The 20,675-nt window shown below is 45.9% G+C and overlaps 1 protein-coding gene across 1 annotated transcript in view; it reads left to right on the top strand.

Annotated features, from left to right (window-relative positions):
• igf2r (insulin-like growth factor 2 receptor) overlaps positions 1 to 20,675 on the top strand; it is a 37,945-nt gene that overhangs the window by 3,205 nt on the left and 14,065 nt on the right. Inside the window, exons 3-30 of the mRNA XM_072703177.1 lie at positions 1,369 to 1,487; positions 3,238 to 3,336; positions 3,739 to 3,871; positions 5,226 to 5,337; positions 5,432 to 5,537; positions 6,534 to 6,693; positions 6,945 to 7,119; positions 7,214 to 7,317; positions 7,829 to 7,993; positions 8,444 to 8,593; positions 8,999 to 9,142; positions 9,502 to 9,639; positions 9,833 to 9,980; positions 11,339 to 11,513; positions 11,748 to 11,863; positions 12,590 to 12,746; positions 12,836 to 13,012; positions 13,177 to 13,278; positions 13,743 to 13,844; positions 13,928 to 14,102; positions 14,383 to 14,556; positions 14,709 to 14,852; positions 15,952 to 16,127; positions 19,098 to 19,185; positions 19,306 to 19,515; positions 19,620 to 19,750; positions 20,221 to 20,324; positions 20,422 to 20,555. Coding sequence (XP_072559278.1) covers positions 1,369 to 1,487; positions 3,238 to 3,336; positions 3,739 to 3,871; positions 5,226 to 5,337; positions 5,432 to 5,537; positions 6,534 to 6,693; positions 6,945 to 7,119; positions 7,214 to 7,317; positions 7,829 to 7,993; positions 8,444 to 8,593; positions 8,999 to 9,142; positions 9,502 to 9,639; positions 9,833 to 9,980; positions 11,339 to 11,513; positions 11,748 to 11,863; positions 12,590 to 12,746; positions 12,836 to 13,012; positions 13,177 to 13,278; positions 13,743 to 13,844; positions 13,928 to 14,102; positions 14,383 to 14,556; positions 14,709 to 14,852; positions 15,952 to 16,127; positions 19,098 to 19,185; positions 19,306 to 19,515; positions 19,620 to 19,750; positions 20,221 to 20,324; positions 20,422 to 20,555 — 3,918 coding nt within the window. The remainder of the gene's footprint in view (positions 1 to 1,368; positions 1,488 to 3,237; positions 3,337 to 3,738; positions 3,872 to 5,225; positions 5,338 to 5,431; positions 5,538 to 6,533; positions 6,694 to 6,944; positions 7,120 to 7,213; positions 7,318 to 7,828; positions 7,994 to 8,443; positions 8,594 to 8,998; positions 9,143 to 9,501; positions 9,640 to 9,832; positions 9,981 to 11,338; positions 11,514 to 11,747; positions 11,864 to 12,589; positions 12,747 to 12,835; positions 13,013 to 13,176; positions 13,279 to 13,742; positions 13,845 to 13,927; positions 14,103 to 14,382; positions 14,557 to 14,708; positions 14,853 to 15,951; positions 16,128 to 19,097; positions 19,186 to 19,305; positions 19,516 to 19,619; positions 19,751 to 20,220; positions 20,325 to 20,421; positions 20,556 to 20,675) is intronic.

The following is a 20,675-nucleotide window of genomic DNA, read 5'->3' as shown; positions in this document are numbered from 1 at the left end:
TGAGGCTGCTAGTGGCCAGCCTTTGAAATGTGCATAAATTTCATAGAATTACTCCAGTCATTCGGAGTCCATGCTCCTAGTCGGCTGAATTAATTCCTTGTCTCAGCTGAATTAATTCCTCGTCTCAGCCGAATTAATTCCTCGTCAGCTGTAGATCTCATGATGTCAGCCGAACAATTTCCAGTTGTTTTTTTTTTCCCCCCACAGAATCAGGAAATAGGCCAACAGGGTTTTTTTTGGTTAAAAATGCTATTGATTAAAGAACCAGTCTGCCTTTCATTCTAGCTGATTGCGCTTGTATTATGATTTGAGTTTTTGGTTTTTCCGTGTCAATAACAGAAGGCTGAGAATTTGTAAAGGTTTTTTTTTTTTATTTTCAAAAGCTTTCAGAATTTTATTTTCCATCAAGCCAAATGAAATAGTATGTATCTTAAACACAGCTAGTTGCATAGGCTTAACAGTATTGTGTATGTTCTGCTGGTTCCTGGAATTTTCGTGATGGGAAAACCAGCCTTTCCAGTCCATCATTCTGGCCTTCTCAGAGCAGGGGGGGGGGAGCGGGCTTAGCCAGATTCCCATGCTGCTTTCTGGGCTGCGACGGCTCGAACGTGACTGCTGGATGCCGACCCGAGCTACTGACTCAGACTACGCCGGGCAGTGAACTGGCCCAGGGGCATCTGCGGGCCGCGGAGCTTGTTTGCATTGGAGGGAAGGTTTGACCCTTATGACATTTATTTATTTATGACGACTTGAAAAATCTCTTTTTCTGGCTGGTCTACTGACAGAGAAGTCAGCGGAGGGCAAAATCTTGGCAGAAATCACCTTTTTTCTCCAGTATAATTTTATTCTTCATCATGGCATATATATATATATACATGCATACATATACGCTTACTATTTCCATCCATTTAATAACCACTTGTACTGGTCAGGGTCACACGAGGGGTCTGGAGCGTATCCCAGGCAGCCGACAGAGCAAAGCTGGGGTTTGCCCCACACTGGATGCCAGTCCGTCGCTGGGCACATTCACACACACACTCACACACACTATGGGCATTTCACAGATGCCAGTTAGTGTCTGGACTGCAAGAGGAAACTGGGGCAGTGCGAGAGAGGACCCGTGCAGCACGGGGGGAACGTGCAGAACATGCCCCACACGCAGAGCCGCATTTCATCCCCTAACTTTGCGCCCCGGTGCTGTCATGCCTACTGTGTTTTATTATTATCATATTGTTTCATTATGAACAGGATCATGGTATGCTGGGCCTCCCTATATGCTAACATTAGCATTCCTGTACTTGGTCATATGTGTCTGTTAGCGAAGGTATGAGTTCGTCCAGCTGACTCTTATGTCCCTGTAACCCTCAGGCGATCAGCTCAATCAAAGCTTGTCCGGGAAAGTTCTGGATTTTCGTTCCTCTCAGAAGTGCCCCGGCAGCAAGCAGACGGTTCGGAGCAGCATCAGCTTCCAGTGCGGAAAGACGCTGGTGAGCTGTCCGTAGTCCTCCTCGTTTTGGATGGCTTGTCACCTGACTGTGACAGGAAGCTGAACCAGTATGGATGTTTGTGCCTTAAACGACTGTTTCCAGTATAATGGCAGACGCAGGCGAGCAGGGAGGAATCTCTCTCCTGACGGGCTCCTGCATTTCTGAGTCTAAGCAGCTCAGCTCTTAAGCGTAGGACTGACGATTTGACAATCTCTCAGTGGCGGACCCTCTAGGGAGATTTCAAGGGATGTTAGGATGACGTACTGTACTGTGCAAAAGTCTTAGGCAGTCAAAGAAAATTTTATAGCTATTTATCTGGAAAAAAAACACTGCTTATCATTATGACGTACTTTAATTACTTAATTAACTCTTAGCTATTTATTGGCCGAACATGGCATGCAAGTGGTTGAGTCAAAAAATAAATGTATATTGGATGATTGCTGCAAATACTGTTTTGAAATGGCTAAGCTGACACACTTTGACACATAATCCCAGAGTTTAATGCTAACATTTAAACATAATTTTTTTTACTTTTGTACTGTTCCGTACATTTAAACTTTTTTAAAAAACAATTGTATGATTTATCATTTTTAAATTACTTTTAGGGGCTGAGTTGTAAAGCAAATTTTGTACAGGTGCAAAATCCTGATTAATGACAGCCTGCTGGACTCCTGACAAAGAAATTTTCTGGTTCATGGTTTGGTTCCCATCTGCGCTCCTCTCCTGTACCCTCGCAAGGGTTCTTACTTCGTTAAAGCATCCAGCTCGACGAACATACAAAGTGTATATAAATCACTGGATAAAAGTGTTTGATAGGGTATTAACATGAAGCGGAGCAGGGAAACGTGCCCAGGCTGTAGCCTGCAAACCAGGCCTGGGCTCAGCCTTCTCTCGCTTCCGACACCATTAGGAAACGATGTTAAGCAAACAAACACAGATTAGCAAATGGAGCAAACACACCCATGTTCCTACATTGTGTCTCCTTCCGCTTATAACCGGCTAGCATTGCTGCAGAGCAGCATTCGTTTACAGGTCGTTTGGCAGTACTTTTACGCCGCGGGACAAAGCAAACTGCACCAATTATGGCCATCATGTTGTAGTTTAGTACTTTGGACAGAAGTGTGTGGCGGATTCATAAATGTGAATGTGATTATAGGTCGTCATAAAGGCGTTACCCTCCGCCTTTCCTTGTACGCCAGGGAGAAATTAAAATTTGTTTTTGTTAGTTGTCAAATCAGTCAGGTCTGACACAGGTTTCGTTTTCTGAGAAACTGGAATTCCTCAGCACAGATGAGACATGGGCAGCAGCTGTCATCAGTTGTTATATAATAAAGTGGCTTTACTTTCAGATTTACAGGTGAAGTCCATGTAACAACGCATTTTGTAATAACTCGACAAAATGTAACAAGCTTTTAGACTACATTATAATTTTATATTCCAGCATTACCATCATTATTATCATCATCATTATCATTGTTATTATCATCGCTCAGTTGGTTATATTCTGTCCGGTTATTACATAATGTGTTTTTACAGTCCTTCCAAGGAACAATGGAGATGCAGGCAGTTCAATGTCAGGAACCCTTATTGCGATATTAAAGTATGTAGGTTATATAGCCTTTAAATATATTCTGTTTCTGTTGTGGGTTCAGTAGGCAGCATTCTGATACCGTTGTGTACGGTGCTTAACGTCAATGCAGTGAATGTGTTGTTGCGTTTGTAGCTGATTTTACTCTCGTATTCCTCGCAGGGGACGCCGGAGTTCGTTACTGTGTCTGAATGCGTGCACTATTTTGAGTGGAGGACCTACGTGGCCTGCAAGAGGGACACATTCAAGCCACACAGAGAGGTGAGCGCTCTTTCGTTTTCGTCATAAAGCTCGCGGCGTTGAGGGTGGCACAGTGGGATAGATTGGGGGGGGGGGGTGTAACCGCGACCCGCATCATACTTTAGGAGTGAGACGCATTTTAAACTGCTTACACACTTAACGCTTCACCATATGAGTGTGTTACATGTGAAGTTACTTTAAATAATTGTTATATATTATTTCAATGTGGAGATATGTATTACACATTCTGAATGGCTTTGTCATTTTTGTTTTTTTTTATTATTGTTTTTATTTCCCAGGAAAATATTCCATGTATCTGGTTTTGTAAATTGATCAGACAAATTTAAGGTAGCTCCACCTGCTTTCATTGCAAATATAGTCTTCTTGTAACTATTTTTCTTCTCTGTTTTTTGTGTTGTGAAGGTCCCTTGCTATGTCTTTGACACTGACGGGAAGAAGCACGACCTCAGTCCCCTCATCAAGCTCACCGACGGTTACCTGGTGGATGACTTAGATGAGACCTTCGACTTGTACATCAACATCTGCCGCAGCATCAGTCAGTTCCTCTGCCGCGCCTCCTTTAGGTCCCCCTCTCTGTCTGAGTCAGGCCTTTGTCTGGGGTTTTCAGGCAGCGGGGGCTGTGTGGAAACAATGCTGTTTTTCCACCAGCTGCACTGTGGGCTCATCAACGAATTCAACTGAAACGGGGGGCGGGGGGGTGGGCGATACTGACCCAATAGTTACTGGAATGTTAGTAATATTAATCAGCGGTCTTTATTGTCACTAATTCTGTGTCCACGCTTGGTTATTTGATCAAAATTAACAGCACTGTATGAAGTATTTGTTGTTAGTTCATCCTTACTTCATATGTGCTGTTTCACATCCTACTACTTCATTGTTTTCCACCTCTGTGGTTTCACTTGTAGTGAATGAATGCTCTCAAAAGCACATTTTGCTGCTACAATCATGTTTATTTAATAATTTGATAACAAGCACTTTTGCCAGTGTTTATGGGTGTTTAATGAACCTGCATGAAGCTGCTCCCCCATAAGTTTCAGATTTTAATCAAACCAGTCTCTGTCGTTTGTGCCGTGTTTGTGCAGTTGAAATGTTCATTTGTGCTGCTTTAGTTTCTGAGATAAATGATTGTTACATATCGACGTCACCACTGCAATGCATCGCTGTTTGCTGTTTGATTGATGATACAGTCTCAAGCTGCCCCAACAATTTCAAGTTTTCCTTTTTTGCTGCTGCAAGAATTCACATCAATAAAATACATTTATGAATGTTATATGAAGGTGCTTTGTCAGGTTTAGCTTGCTTAAGGGTTTACATTTAGTGGCAGTAAGGGTGAACTCGAAACATACGGGGTAACTCGAAACTGCGTCCTAGGCCAAACAGCTGGGTGGCATGTCACAGGGGATGGCATTTGGATGGGATACGCACGCCGGTGATGTCACCATGAAAACAAAAATTTATATCTCAGAAACTAAAGCAGCACAAATTGAAATTTCAATGGCACAAACGGGCACAAATGCGGCATAAATGATTGAGACCGGTTTGGTTAAAATTTGAAACTTCACGCAGCTGTTGCATTGAACCAGCCAGCATTTCCCTTTGTCAGATCATTTCTTTAGATTAATGAGAATTTTGGCAGGTGTCACATGGGGCCAGTAGTTTGGTGTAAACGATGATCACAGCAGTCTGATTAAATGCAGGAAGATCTGGCTGCAAAAGTTTCTGCCACTAATTCCAAACAAGGTAAAAAAAAAATCCATGTGTAGAAACCAGCTGAGCACAACAGCCTCATCCTTAGTCACTAATAGAGATTCTACCTTGCGTTGGATTTTTCTTTACTTTTTTCAGAGCAGTACATGCGTTTTGTAATTCGCCTTTGTCTTCCCCCGCAGCCCGAGCAGGAAGCACCTGCCCGGAAGATTCCGCCGCCTGCCTGGACATGGGGAAGGCCTCCTTCGGTGTGGGCCTTCCCAAGACGCCGCTGAGCCTGGTCTCCAGTGACAGGTGGGGCATGTGGAGCTGAGGTGGGCGGCGCAGACCCGCGGCCGGCACCGCGCTGGACCCCCCCCCGCTGACGTCTCGGTCCTTTCATCCCCAGGCTGATGCTGCGCTACGAATCGGGCAGCGCCAGCAAGCCGGACTTCTGCGGGCAGCACAGCCCTGCCGTCACCGTCACCTTCATCTGTCCCTCGCAGAGGCAGGAGGTAGCTGTCACTTCTGCACGCTTCCGACAGTGTTATTGTAGCTTTGTTTCTTTATTTTTTACTTTATTTTCAATTTTTATTTGAAATCCAGTTTAGTTTTAGCTAGTTTTCAGTGTGGTTTCAGTTTCTATTTTAAAGATATTTCGGTAACACTCAAAGCAGTCATGTATAATGTATTATTGTTGCCTTCATAATGCATTACGAAGGTATTATAAACATGACTATAACTATTTATAAAAAGGCATAACAGATGTTTATTATGCATTATGGATGCTCTATGAAGCTCTCATCTATAATGCACTATAAATACCTTATAGATACCATAATGTGGTACATAGCATCCTTAATTGTTATACTGACCATTATAATGCATTGTGATTTTATATCATTATGATGTATTGATAATACATGAAAAACATGCCTATAATCTGTTATGCCTTTTTATAAATAGTTTTATGAATAGCCATGTTCTTAATACTTTAGAGAGACTGTCAGTATCCCTAATGCATTATGATGACTGCTTTAAGTGAAGTGTTACCGATATATTTCTAATGTTTATGTATTCTAGTTTCAGTTTAAGTTTTAGTAACTGTATTTATAAGTATAGATTGAAAGTTGTAGAACTCTTGTTTTGTGTCTGATCTTTAGAGAATCCTGCATAAATACACAGTGCACATGATGTAATGTGCTCAAAATGGGTAAAACATTACAGCTATTATTGCTGGTAAAGATAAATAATTACTGTAGCTAAATGGTGTTTTTAAAATGGTAATGGGAAGCATTTGACGTCTGCTTTTATTTTATTTTCTGTTACTTCTGGAAGCAGTGTTTATAGTCTTCGTTTAGTTGTGGTTTTCTTTTCGTATCTTGTTTAATTTTACAAAAGTGTTTTCTTATAGTTTTGAAATTGGTTAACGATAACAGCCCTGGTTCCCGCCTACCTCTGCGTGTCTTTGGTCGGTGTCCTATGACCGTTCGCCCGCCGGCTCCCCACAGGCCACTGAGCCCAGGCTGACGACGAAAACCAACTGCAGGTATGAGGTGGAGTGGGTGACAGAATACGCCTGTCACAGGGACTACCTAGAGAGCCACAGCTGTTCCCTGACCAGCGAGCAGCACGACATCTCCATTGACCTGAGTCCTCTGACGGTCTCGGGTGAGTGTAGCCGTAAGGTGCCAATCCGGGAGCCTCTCTGAAAAGCTAAATTCTTCCCTCTATCACATAGTCTCTCATTTATACGCCTGATAGACGGTAATAACAGGGCCCACCAACATGCAGCCAGTATGTCTCAGGTCTCGGCAGGTTAGGACACTGTGCCTGTGATTAGAAGGTCGTTGGTTCAAATCCCAGCAGTGATGGCAAGATCAAGGCCTTTAACCCCTTACGTGAATGTTTTGGTCACTCAGGTCTCAACCCACCGTACTACACGACGTCAGGCAGTTACACGTATTACCTGAACGTCTGTGGGGAGGTCAAGGCGGGCGGCTGTTCGAGTCCGAACAATTACGTGTCGGCCTGTCAGGTCAAGAACACCGGGGAGGTGGCAAAGGTCGCCGGGACGTACCAGAATCAGACGCTGAGGTGCGACCAAGCCTCGCTTTTTCGCTGTTTCTGTTTCGCCTCTTACTTGATGAAAACAAGGACAAAAGCTGAAACCTGTGCTGTTGTGTGGCAGATACTCGGATGGGGATCTTACCCTCATTTACCCTGAGGGCAATACCTGCAGTTCGGGATTCCAGCGAATGACTATCATCAACTTCGAGTGCAATAAAACGGCAGGTGGGTGGACAGGGTCGTGAGTACCCCGGCAGATTCAGGGGCCGTGCGTACGTAACAATATAAAACAAGACAATGTAAGTGTGGATAGGGGGACCCAAGGTGACAGAGAGAGTTTCCCAACCCAGTTCTCGGGGAACCCCAGACAGTCCACATTTTCGCATCCTCCTAGCTTCCATCAAACCTGAACCAAACAATCAAGAATGAGTTATGTGTTGGGAGGGAGCATAAATTTGGGCTCTCAGGGGGTCACTTGAGGATTGGGTTAAGAATCGCTTGCATTAATCTAATGGCATGTCTTTGGACTGTGGCTGCAAAGCCATGTAACAAATGGAGAGAATGCGAACTCATGCACGCAGAGCAGAAACGGGACTCAAACCCCAACCCTAGTGCTATGAGGCAAGAGTGCAATCCACTGTGCCACCCAAATGGTAATTTCCGTAAGCTCCTTCAAGACCAGTCACCATTCCTGGTACTCATTAATGATTCTGATTGGTCCCGATGCGTCTCGTAGGAAATGACGGCAAAGGATCGCCGGTGTTTACGGGGGAGAGTGACTGCACGTACTTCTTCAACTGGCAGACGATGTACGCGTGTGTCAAGGAAAAGGAAGACCTCATCTGCTCAGTGTCTGGCGGCAAAGAGCACTACAACTTGTCACCTCTCCTGCGGTCCCCGGGTGAGCGGCGCTTCTCGATGGCAGCGATCAAGACAGCCACTTTAAAGCTTGGCATGCGTGACACATTCGCTTAAGCGTCGATCGAGTGTCTCATCCATGCTGTGCGGCTAAAATAATCAAAAGTGGTTTGCACTACCTCTCATTTTCCTTATTCTTTAGATCTTTACACTTACTTAATTTTGTTTATTTAGAAAATTTTAAAATGCGCTTCTGTTTATCCTGCGGTAGATAAATAATAGTGTTTTCTTCACAACCGAGCATAGCTGATCGAAGATATTGTGTCTATAGATGAAACAGAGGCTGAGACCCCATTTCAGTCATAACTCGATTCCGGTATAATATGCAGTTGCAGTGTTTTGCCTTTGTGTGGCAGTATTAATCGACACAGCCGGTCACATCTCTGCGCTGGCCTGGGTTACGGCCTCACGTCGACGCTCGCCTGTGTTTCAGAGTCCGAGGGAGTCCAGAACTGGGAGGCACTTGAGAGTGGCGTCCCAGAGTCGGACGGCAGGCGATTCTACATCAATGTGTGCCACCGGGTCCTCCAGCAGGGGGCAGCGTCGGGCTGTCCTGAGGACGCTGCCATCTGTGCCCGCCGCGGTCAGCTTCATATTTTAAGAACTGGGGGGACATGCCAGAAAAATACCCGACATGAATGCCTGTTCATGTTTATAACTATCTGAAATATACATTATATTCAAATTGCGTTTAATTGTTTACTAGATGATTTTCTCCAAAGCAACATTGTAGCATTCAGCTGTCAGGGACCCGTCTTAATGTTCTGGTCCTGCTAGCCTGCGCTTCCAGTGAGTGGCCAGTACCGAGAGAGTTTTATACTGAATTATGCATTGCTCTTCAGCTTGTTATTCCCAAAGTATCAGTCCAGCCTACGTTCCAGTGGAGCACAAGTCTGTGCATGTGTATTGGAAGAGTGCAGTGTTGTGTGATGAACTGGAAGAGTGCAGTGTTGAGTGATGAACTGGCTTTTTTTTCTTATTTCCCTAGGAAAGGAAAAAACCACCAGTTTGGGCAAATTCCTGTCTGCCCCCCAAAAGAGGGATAAAAGTATTTATCTGGTGTACACCGAGGGCGACATCTGTACCGGGAAAAAGAAGATAACAACCACCATTATTCTGTTCTGCAAACCAGGTGTTGCACATTTCCGGAGATTTTACGTTAAACACTGCTCACCTCTGAGTTCCTTCCTTCCTTCCTTACTTCCTCTCTATCTGTCTCTGATTCTCTTTCTCTCCCTCATTCTGATTCTCTCTCTCTCTGTCCATCTCCCATATTCTCTCTTTCTCTTTGTCCATGGCCTATATTCTCTCTCATTCTCTTTCTCTCTCGTTCTTTCTCACTGTCTCTTTCTGTCTTTCTCTTTCTCTCCCCTGCATTCTCACTTACTCTCGCTTTCTCTCTCTCTGTCTTTCTCATCACATTGCTGGTCGTGTGCAGTGCTGTGTTGCCACTCTCAACCATATCCCCCCCCCCTCCCTCTTTGTGTGCAGGTGACCTGGAGAGCCCCCCCCAGCTGCGCAGTGTGTCTGCCGACGGCTGTGAGTACGAGTTTGAGTGGCAAACGGCCGCCGCCTGCGTCCGGTCCGAGGCAGAGGGTGACGGCTGCCAGGTGTCGGATCCTCAGGCCGGTAGGTCATGTGACCGCGGTGGCCATGTGCTGGTCTCAGAGGTGTGCATGTGGTTGTCTTTTGAGATGTGGAATCTTCTGGGCTCGCAAATGTATTGGGCCACCTACAGAAAGCATCGTGAGGCTTATTTAGATTATTTCTTGATGTGACCACAGTGGAAGTTTAATAATATGTTCCTGCCCCCTCCTTGCAGGCTTTTCTTTTGACCTCTCACCTTTGACCAAGCACGGTGACGTCTACAACACCTCCGACGGGGACTACACCTACTTTCTCAACATCTGTCAAAACGTCTCTGTCCCATCCTGTCCCAAAAACGCGGGGGCCTGCCAGGTAGACAAAAGGCAAGTTTTCGTGCTCCCCACCTGCCAGTGGAACTGTCCACTTCCCTTATAGCATGTAGTAGTGGCTCAGCTCACTGTTCACTTCGTGAGGGGTTCTTCAGCTAAGCAAGGTGTTTGCATAAGAGCTCAGTTGATGTCAGATGTAAATCACATGGTAGTAAGAAAAACAGGGCTATGATTGGCTGCGCTCTTCATTGCAATGTGTATGTGTTTTTGCGCCTCAATACAGGACACAATACAGTGGTACTCTCATTAGAACTCGAATTTACTAAAAGTCGAACCAACCAGTTCGAAAAAAAGACGTAGAGCTCGATCTGAATCTCAGAAGTCAAACCGTGAACGCCGACTTGTACGCGCGGGGAAATGAGTCACGTGGCACGTCTCTCAGCGGAAACAAAGGGTAACGCTTCAGTCTCAGCCTCGCACTCAGCATCGTGCATGTTTACACTAGCTGAATACATATATTTAGACAGTAAAAATACATTTAGACAATGATAGACAGTAACAGTAATTATTATTATAATAAAATACATTTAAAAATAAAGATTTCTTGTTCATTTTAATATTAATAATACACCATTAATACGTTTAATTATAATAATATTGTCATGCCCAGCGGGGACGGCATGGAGACAAAGGCGCAGACATCAGGGTATCGGGGAATAAGGGGTTTAATTACAGGTAAGGCAGGCAAAACGCAGACGGACAATACAATGACCGGACTGGGGAAACAAACTGAAACGCGGACAAAATACAGAGGGCTAATGACAACAACCAGAAACAGCTGATCACACGGGGATTCCACATGGGGTTAACGGGGGGTCGTGGCACACGGAAGGAGCGGACAATCGGGGTGCGCAGGACACATTGTTTGGATACATTTATTTTCTTACTTTACAAATTACTGTTTTGATAAATGTGCTTAGATGTGTTTAGTACAGTATATGCTCTTCATGTTTTACCCGGTTCATTTTGTGTTTAAATGCTAAAAAAAAAAACATATTTAGGTGTAATTTTTTGGGGCCGGGAACCAATTAATTGGTTTTCCATTATTTCTTATAGGGAAAATTCGATCACAACTCGAACTTTTTAGGATTCGATCTGGAGTTCTGAACAGATTAAGTTCGAGTTCTGAGGTGCCACTGTATTTTATTTTTCAGTGCGTTGAGGCCTGGTGGGATACTAGACTGGGGGCTGGGAGCACCTATTCTAAACTGTTAAACTACATTTTTTCAATGTAACTTGCACCTCCACTTTCACACGGTTGTATATGAGAGTCCCATATATCTGCTGAGTACCACTGGAAGAAGCCAGGGGTCATGATGCCTTTGGTCATAACGGACTTTGTCATCCTGCAGCGGGAAGTCGTGGAGTCTTGGGGAGTTCAACTCTAAGCTGTCCTACTACGACGGCATGATCAAGCTGACCTATCAGAACGGCTCCCAGTACAACGACGAGAAGCACACACGCCGGTCAGCACTCATCTCCTTCCTCTGCGACCACCAAGCGGGAGTAGGCCAGCCCGAGTTTCAGGTGAGGCCCCCTAATACCACCAATCAGGTGATGCGTATGAAGGTGCGTCGTACCCAGAATATTACACTCTACTGACATTGGCTGAGGATGGAACACTAATTACTGCAAAGTCATGCTCTGGGTCAGTACCAGGCAAAGTCATGGCTACTAGTTTTTTAGGGTTAACATCCATCAGGATTTGTGATGGGTGCTGTTAATCTCTGCTGCCGCCAACTGCTCTCTGGGGAATCACAGGTGGAGGATTTGTTCACTTACAACTTCAAGTGGTACACCTCGTACGCCTGCCCGGAGAAGGTCATCGAGTGCCTGGTGACGGACCCAAACACCCTGCAGCAGTATGACCTATCCAGGTGAGTGTTAGCATTTCTTAATATGCTGCCTCTCTCTGAGAGAGACTGTGAGGTGAAGAGTGGGAAGTATAAACACCGTCTGGGCGGTGATGTGCATTTAGATGAGCTTTGACCCGCAAATTCGTTTTGCTAAATCAGCCCGGTGTTGCATGGGCGGAACTGAGCCCTTAGTATTATAGCAGTGTGAAATGAGGGAGGATATTTTATCTGTATTTGTATTTTAATGATAAAAAAAAAACTGACAGAAGATCCCATTTGTGCCTTTATCACAAGATTTTGCATGATCGTTGGTTGCCTAAAAAAGGCGGTTGGAACACTGAATGGGGGCACTTTCAGTCTGTCAGGTGACGGGGGCAGGTGCTAATTCACCCCCAGCCCCCACCACATGTACGTGCCCCTGGGGGTGTATAAAAGTTCGGACTGTCCCTTTTATTTAATACCATATATTTGTATTTATTGTTTTTATTGTTTTATTGGTAAATATCTCAGGCAATTTAATATTATATCATCTAGTTTTCTAATGTTATATGTCATTTGTAACCAGTTCGGATGCTCTCAGAATCGAGCCGCACTCAGAATCGAGCCGCACTCAGAATCGAGCCGCACTCAGAATCGAGCCGCACTCACAAGCAAATCTTCTCCAGGCTATAAACATCATGTCTCCTCTAAGTCGTATCTTGTATGCATGTGTCTCCAGCTGTTCATTGTCCCTCATATATTGTCCAGCTTGTCCAGGGCTGAGGGCTTTGGTGCCAAGAACTGGCAGACCTTCGATGCGGCGACTAACAGGAAGTACTACATCAACGTGTGCCGTCCCCTGAGTGCCGTGCCGGGCTGCGACCGCTCCGCCTCCGTCTGCGAGGCACGGTGCGAGTCGCAGGAGGTCAGCGTCCGCCGCCGGGCTGCCTGGGCGCCGTGCTTCCCGCTCGCGGTGAGCCAGGAGTTAACGCTCATCTCTCGGTGGTGTGGCAGGGTGCCGAGACGGAGAGCGTGTCTATCAGCAACCTGGGCGTGGCGGAGAAAGGCCCCGTGTTTCTGGGCAAGGAGCAGCTCCTGCTGGAGTACACAGGAGGCTCCGCCTGCGTGTTCGCGGGTCAGAAGGCCAACTACACCACCCGCATCCACCTGCTGTGCCTCAGAGGCGAGCGGGTAAGCTGCCTTACCGCCTCGGGGGCCTCGACCTGCCTCTGCCTCCTCTTCCTAGCACTGCTTTCCTGTGGGTACCTGCATCCCTCCTGTCGTCTCCTGTTGACTTTGCTGCTTTTGAGCCCAGATCACTGCACTGTATTAAATCCTTTTTATTTTCCTTCTAGTCTTCTAGGCCGCGTTTCATCATGATCCAGAACTGCACTGCTACCTTCCTGTGGTACACCGAGGCAGCGTGTCCCATCTCCACCACGGAGATCAAAAACCAGGTACTAGCCGAATGCCTCCATACATCCCCACAATGTTTTTATCTTGCACTTCTGGTCCTTGATTAGTCTTATTAGATTCATGCTTTGTTATAAGTTGTGTGCTATCTGCCTAGGCCAGGGATCTCCAAGTCCGGTCCTGGAGAGCTACTGTCCAGTAGGTTTTCTATCCTACTTGGCTTCTGATGAGCCACACCTGCTCCTGGTATTTACTTGAGTATAGGTGTGACTCATCAGAAACCGGGTAGGATAGAAAACCTACTGGACAGTAGCTCTCCAGGACCGGAGTCGGAGACCCCTGGCCTAGGCTGTATGTCGCTGAACATGTTAAATGAAAGAAGTTTACTTTCTTTGTTTTAGCAAGTCGTCTTTCAAGTCGACCTTCTGCCCAAGATATCGCAATGAATTGATGTTACTGAGGTGTATAATCTGTGTTCCCCCCCCCCCCCCCCCCCCCCCCTCCTCAGACCTGCTCGCTGAAGGATCCCACCACAGGTTTTGAGTTTGACTTGCTCCCCCTTGCCTCCAAGATGGGCTACTCCACTTATGGCAATTCCAAAACTTTCCTGGTATGCCCGCGCCTCCGCCTTTGGTCTGCCAGCTGCCGCAGTTCCTCACACCCCTGGCTAATGGAGGTGCTTGTCTCCCGCAGGTTAACATCTGCGGAGCGGTAGAGCAGTGTGGCAAGGATGGCGAGGTCCCGATGGCAGGCTGCGAGTTGGAGGGCGGCAAGCCTAAGACACTCGTAGGCGTGGAGAAATCCCTTCAGTTCTCCAGCGATGGCCAGCTGACCCTCATCTATAAGGGGCACATGGATATACCTACAGGTAGGGTTCACCTGAGTAGCCCCATCAGGCTGACCAGGGACAAGGGCCAATGGTGTAAAGCTTTTCATGGGTGAGGGACCAGTGGCCTTTGAGAAATGAGGGACAATGTTTGATTAATTTATATCGATTTTTCTGCTGAATCGGTGGTTCTGCACGAGCTGTGGGACTATGAGTCTTTGTCGACGTGTCTTTTCCTAACCTGTCATTGGATACCGTAGTCCATAGTCTCCATGACCCGGGGGTGATGGTGCTCTTTTATTTGCCGATATCCCTTTCACAGGAACCAAAGACACTTTCACCATCAGTTTTGTGTGCGACCAGAACGTGAGCCCCGGGATTCTGAGTTTCGTCCGGGAGGAAATGAACACCGGCGAACACGTGACCCACGATGTCCTGTTTGAGTTCCGGACCAGCCTCGTCTGCTTACCCGCCCCTGTGGACTGCCACGTCAACGGTTAGGAAACAGGCATTTATTCTGACCCTCCACCTTCTCTGTTGCATATTGCTGTATTGCTATTTGTCTTGCCTTTGACAAGATAACCCTACCGATGGCGTCTGTTGCTTGACTGTTTTCGCCCATTGTGTGCAACCGTGTTGTGCTTGCAGATCACCACGGCAACGAGTATGACCTGGGTGACCTCAGCCGAAGCGACAGGCCCTGGGTGGCCGTGGACACCTCTGCGCAGGCGCAGTCGCAGAGGTTCTACATCAACGTCTGCAAGCCGCTGCCTCGGGTAGACGGCTGCTCCGGTGGGTCACACAGAGCCACTCGCCGGCATGCATTCGTCACTGGCGGGACGTCTCTTAGCACTGCATGGCCAGTTCGACGTGTCACTGCAGTGTTTCCCCTAGGTTTACAGCTTTGGGGGGGGGGGGGGGGAGTGCTGACCTGTGTGTGCGCGTGCGCATCGGTGCGATACAGAGAGCAGAGGACAATTGTAAACGTGCGACTGTTTAGAGACAAAAATGATAAGCTGCCGTTGAGGGGGACGGGGCGCCCCTCTAATATAATGGTAGGGGAAACACTGCTCTGTGTCAACGAGGGAGGGGCTTACGTTTCATTTCTTTAACCAATCACAGGCTTCAGTGGATGACATCATCGCATTAGTTAAAACCAGTGTTTTCTGCTAAGCAGCAAGGTGCCCAGGTTTGTAAACCCGTTTAATTGTGTGCGCCTTTTGTTAAGGGACGTGTCATGGACACAAAACATAGGAACATGCTTACCTGCGAAGACACTACGGAGCAGGGTAAGGGCGTGTCTTTATTTCTCGATGATGATGAGGATGATGATGATTATAACATCTGTAATAAAAAGAAAGGCTTGAGCTGACAACCTTCTGATCACACACTTGGTACCTTGGATCCGTTCGGCCACACACCACCCCCGGCACGAAGGCTGGAGCTTAAAAATGAGGGAAAACGGGGACCAATGTGGTGATGTCATGCAATGGAGACTGTGATTGGTTACAGAAGCGAAATGCAGGTCATGTCATACGATGGAGACTGTGATTGGTTACAGAAGCGAAATGCAGGTCATGTCATACGATGGAGACTGTGATTGGTTACAGAAGCGAAATGCAGGTCATGTCATACGATGGAGACTGTGATTAGTTACAGAAGCGAAATGCAGACCCCTCCCTTGTTGACCCAGCAACACGTCAAACTTTGCAACCAATCAGGTTCCATCTCTTGCCCTGTCAGAATCCCAACATCAGCAGCAACTTACCCTTCTCTTCTAGAATTTCGCTCTGGGATCAATAAAGTGAATCTGATTGTAGTTCTTTTTGAGCCCTGCTTGTGCCCGATCACAATGCGTGACACTGATTCGATGTGACTCCCCACCCTGCAGGGGGAGCCCTGGGCGCCTGTGGCAAGCTGGGTGACAAGTTTGTGAACCTGGGCTTCATGCAGTCCAGCCCCCAGGTCGCTCCGGATGGCTCCATCACAGTGGTTTACCTGAACGGGGATCCGTGTGATAACAGCCATTACTCCACCCGCATAATCTTCGAGTGCGACAGCAGCCCCGTGAGTATGTGGCGCTTGCAGCCAGCGCCCAGGCAGTCTGCACCGTTACGGTCTGTGCTCCAGAGTGCGGCACCCTTGATGGAAGTCTGTGTGGAACACTTATTCGTGGCTGCATCTGTTGTTGTAATTATTATTATTATTATTATTATTATTATTATTATCATTATTAATAATATAATATAATAATAATTATAATAATAATAGAATAATAATACAATTCAGGGGGCGGCATGGTGGTGCAGTGGTTAGCACTGCCTCACACCTCTGGGACCCGGGTTCGAGTCTCCGCCTGGGTTACATGTGTGTGGAGTTTGCATGTTCTCCCCATTTCGTCGTGGGGTTTCCTCCAGGTACTCCAGTTTCCCCCCCACAGTCCAAAGACATGCTGAGGCTAGTTGGAGTTACTAAATTGCCCATAGGTGTGCTTGTGTGAGTGAATGGCGTGTGAGTGTGCCCTGCGATGGGCTGGCCCACCGTCCTGGGTTGTTCCCTGCCTCGTGCCCGTAGCTTCCAGAATAGGGTCCGGACCCCCCACGACCCAGAAGGATAAGCAGTTTGGAAAATTAATGAATGAATAATACAATTCTTTTTGTCACTTTGTAACATGCAAAAAAACATTAGACATTAAGATATACGGTAACAATTTACTTGAGAGCATATAGTATTATGCTATTACGTATGTATTAGGGGTGTGCAAAGCAGCCGGTATTTGTATCTGTATTTGTATTTGTTGAGGGGGGAAAAGTATTTGTATTTGTATTCGTATTCGAGTAAAATTCAAAATAGGCGTAAAAATCCAGTTTTTTTGCGTTGCACTTCTAATTTACGCTATAGTGTAAGTATTCTTTAATTATATCCATTATAATAATTATGGATATGCAGTAGACAGAGTAACTTAAACGTACCATATAACTCCTACAAGTGCATACAATTCGACACAACTACACAAGCATTGTTTTAACCTTTTTAACCAAACGTTAACGTTACTCTGTCAACAGCCTATTGTCTAAATTACCGAGCTAACAGAGCTACGTAAACAGAGCGAACATGAGAGCACCTGATTGCAGACGTCAATAATGCAGCGTAATGGAATAATCTCCCGATCAAACTCTGCTTCCCGAAAGTTATAAACTGCCTCTGGAACCCAGTTAAGGTACAAAAATCTATTCAACAAAAATAGTGATACAGTTAAGTCTTTTTTCGCTCAGCCGAGCCTTCTCTGTTACTGTCTGGAGCAGCCTGTGTCAGTCACCTCTTTTACAACCCCCCCCCCCCGACTCCTGAACTCACTCACTCATCCGGGCATGCACTGCGGTCTCAAGAGGAAACGCAGCTTTTTGATATAAAGTTTTTCTTGTTCCCGAATACAAATATTTTTTTAAGTATTTGTTCGAAATAAGTATTCGTAAAAAACACATTATTTGTGCCTTTCCGAATACCGTATTCGGGTTCGGCTCCACCCCTAGTATGTATTAATTCACCACAAACTAAGTCTGTTACATACTGATCTCATGTTAATTCATCATTAGTTAATCGTGATGCATCTTTTATCTCAAGCACTTGGTATTTTTCTTACTGTATCTGTTAATTCTATAAACCTCTGTGACTACTGAAGGAACAAGTCATGAATGACATACTGATCTCACATCTGTTCATCATTAATGAATTACTGAAGTAGTGACTATATTTGTTCATGATTTGTACTTCAGTAGTAACTAGAGATGGGCGATCCACGTTTTTTCAGTTCCGATCCGATTCCGATACACAACTGCCGATACCGATACAGATTCCGATACAAGAGCTCTTTTTACTTTGTTATACTTTACATATTATTTTTTTAAAGCTAGTAAATACAGATGGAAAAAATGTATGACAAAAAATATTTAATTAGGCTACTACAAACATACATAACGTACTGTTCCACCTCATTTGTTTTAAGCGTTTTTGAGGCATTTGCAGTTCAATATGAATATCTTCAAAGCAAATATACACAAGTGACGAATGCTTAAAATTTTAACAGTTTTTCTTCCATTGGCATCAGCGCAGTTACACTTTTGTTGCGATGGCAGCCCCTCTTGTATCACAAGCAACGAGTTCGCAAAACAGTCCAATTAAGTTAGCGACTCCCAAATCATCCATTGCTTTGTTTTGTCTCGCAGTTGCGTGCGCTTTGTTAAATGGGATTTTCCATTAAACGCTATTCCCACCTCAAAACCTTATTTTACATAGATTGCAAAACGCTGTGCTTCCGGTTTCTGTTAAAAGCCTAAAATACTCCCAGATCGTCACGTCTTATCTTACGCTTCTCGTACTGCGAAGGGCATGCGCATGACGTCACAGCAGGCGGAAGTCACTGTACTCACACCCACTGAGTAGCAAAAAAGACTTAGGGGCAGTGATAGCGTTCGATTTGAATTCCGCAAAAACACACATGTAAAATGGGAAAGAGCTGTCGTGCGATTGATTGCCAAAAACTAAATAAGTAAGTATAGGACGTGGATCGGTCACGCATGGCCGATTCCCGATCCGTCAAATAGGTCTGGATCGGCGCCGATACCGATCCGAATATCGGTATCGGTGCATCTCTAGTAGTAACTCAAACTGCACTTCAGTCTTTTCTTATCCTCAAGACTGAGTGCAGTTTCTGCATGATCCTGAATGGAGCTACGCAGGATATGGAATTTCCAGCCAGGGTCTTTGAGTTTATTTTATGTATTTTTGCGGCTGTTTCAGAAATGGCGTCCTTGGGAGCCTTTTTTTGTAATTCACTAACTTATCACAACGTGAGAATGGCGTTCGACATTGTTTGCATTATTTATTATGGCTGCATCTTAGCACCAATTGAAAGCAAAGGTCTTTAGGCATCATCATTATTCTGAAAACAGGATGACTGTAATGTGCCTTGCTAATGTGAGTCCTTTAGCCCCGCCCCTTGTGATGTGTATGGGGTCTCTGTCCTGCCGTCCACAGGGCTCTCCCATGTTTGCTCGGAAGGATGGCTGCGAGTTTGTCTTCATGTGGAGAACGTCAGAGGCTTGTCCCATCCATAGGGTTCAGGGTAGGTGGCATGTTGGCATGTTCTGGCCTTTGTCACCCAAACATCTTGCAGCCCCTCATCTCATCTAGTAGGAACATCCCATCTTCTGCTGTGTTTGATGTGTGTGCCTTTTGATCTCAGGTGAGAACTGCCAGGTTCAGGACCCCAGGACCGGCCACATGTTTAACTTGACGGCTCTCTCTGTGAGGGATTATGAGGTGAAGAGCGGGAAGTATGAATACCACCTGGGGGTATGCAAGGGTGTCCAGCAGAGCATCTGCTCGCACAAGGACCCAGGAGGTGACAACGTGTCGTCCTGTCAGGTGGAGGGGAGCACTCACAAAATCGCAGGTGAGCCATCCTGATAACATCTCCTCTACAGGAAGTTTCACAGGAAACTTATACGCCACACCATCGGTTGATTCTAAAGCAGGCTGTGTTCTTTGATTTTTTAGGATTAACCACACAGAATATCACCTATGACGATGGGCTTCTAATGATTAACTATAATCAAGGAGATGTATGCCACAAGATCTTCCAGCGCTCTACAACCATTTTCTTCATCTGTGACCACAGCCAGAGCATTGTGAGTACTATATGGGTGAAAAATTGAGCTGCTCTCTTGTGATAATTCATACAGACCTGGCTGGATGGTCAGATCTGGTTGTTCCAAGTTGGTATTCTGAAGGTGAGATCTGGGGACCGGTATTGTAGTGGACAAATCAAGGAGGAACTGAAAGTTACGGACCAAACTAGAAAAGGATTCAGAGGTTGCGGTTGCATTTTGAGAACTACACTGAAACTCATGATCCTATTGAGCGTGGGAACATTAATGTCAAGACCACCTCCTCAAATAAACTGGGATGCTCTGGAGGTCCAGTCCACATCATGGGCAAAGCCCCATTTCCAGACATGGGTGATGTCTGAAGTTATCCATCAGGCATTTTCTGTCATGTAGCAGCGATTCTGTGTTGAGCTGTTGAACGTTGACTGGGAAGGATTCCATGGAGAGGCACCCTTCTGAATTTCGGTGGTTTTGTGTTTCTTCATAACCAGGGGAGCCCGGAGTTTATCAAGGAGACCGATGACTGCGTATACCTCTTTCAGTGGCATACCGCTCTAGCCTGTCTGCCTTTCAAGACCACCAGCTGTACCTACAAGTAAGTCATACTTACTCATAGAGTAAGTCGGCTCTATGAAGAATACTTGCACTGGTGACGTCCTACATCCCTTGAGTTTTTGCTTTTTCCCCAACAGCGATGGCAAAGGCAACTCGTACGATCTGTCACCTCTCTCCATGTCCCGCGACAACTGGGTGGTAGAGACAGGAACGGAAGAAGACCAGCAGCAATACTACGTCAACGTGTGCAAGTCCCTGGTCCCGCAGAGTGGTGAGTCCTGTTCTCTGTGATCCCGCAAGGTTCTCCTTCAAACGGCGTCTGACTCTGTGAACGCGTAGGAGAAATGAGTCTAAGTGGGCTAAACAGATTCTAGTTGAAATGTCATGGGTC

The sequence above is a fragment of the Paramormyrops kingsleyae genome, chromosome 19 (assembly GCF_048594095.1).
Source record: "Paramormyrops kingsleyae isolate MSU_618 chromosome 19, PKINGS_0.4, whole genome shotgun sequence".
Taxonomy (NCBI): domain Eukaryota; kingdom Metazoa; phylum Chordata; class Actinopteri; order Osteoglossiformes; family Mormyridae; genus Paramormyrops; species Paramormyrops kingsleyae.
This window is presented reverse-complemented; position numbering and strand designations above follow the sequence as displayed.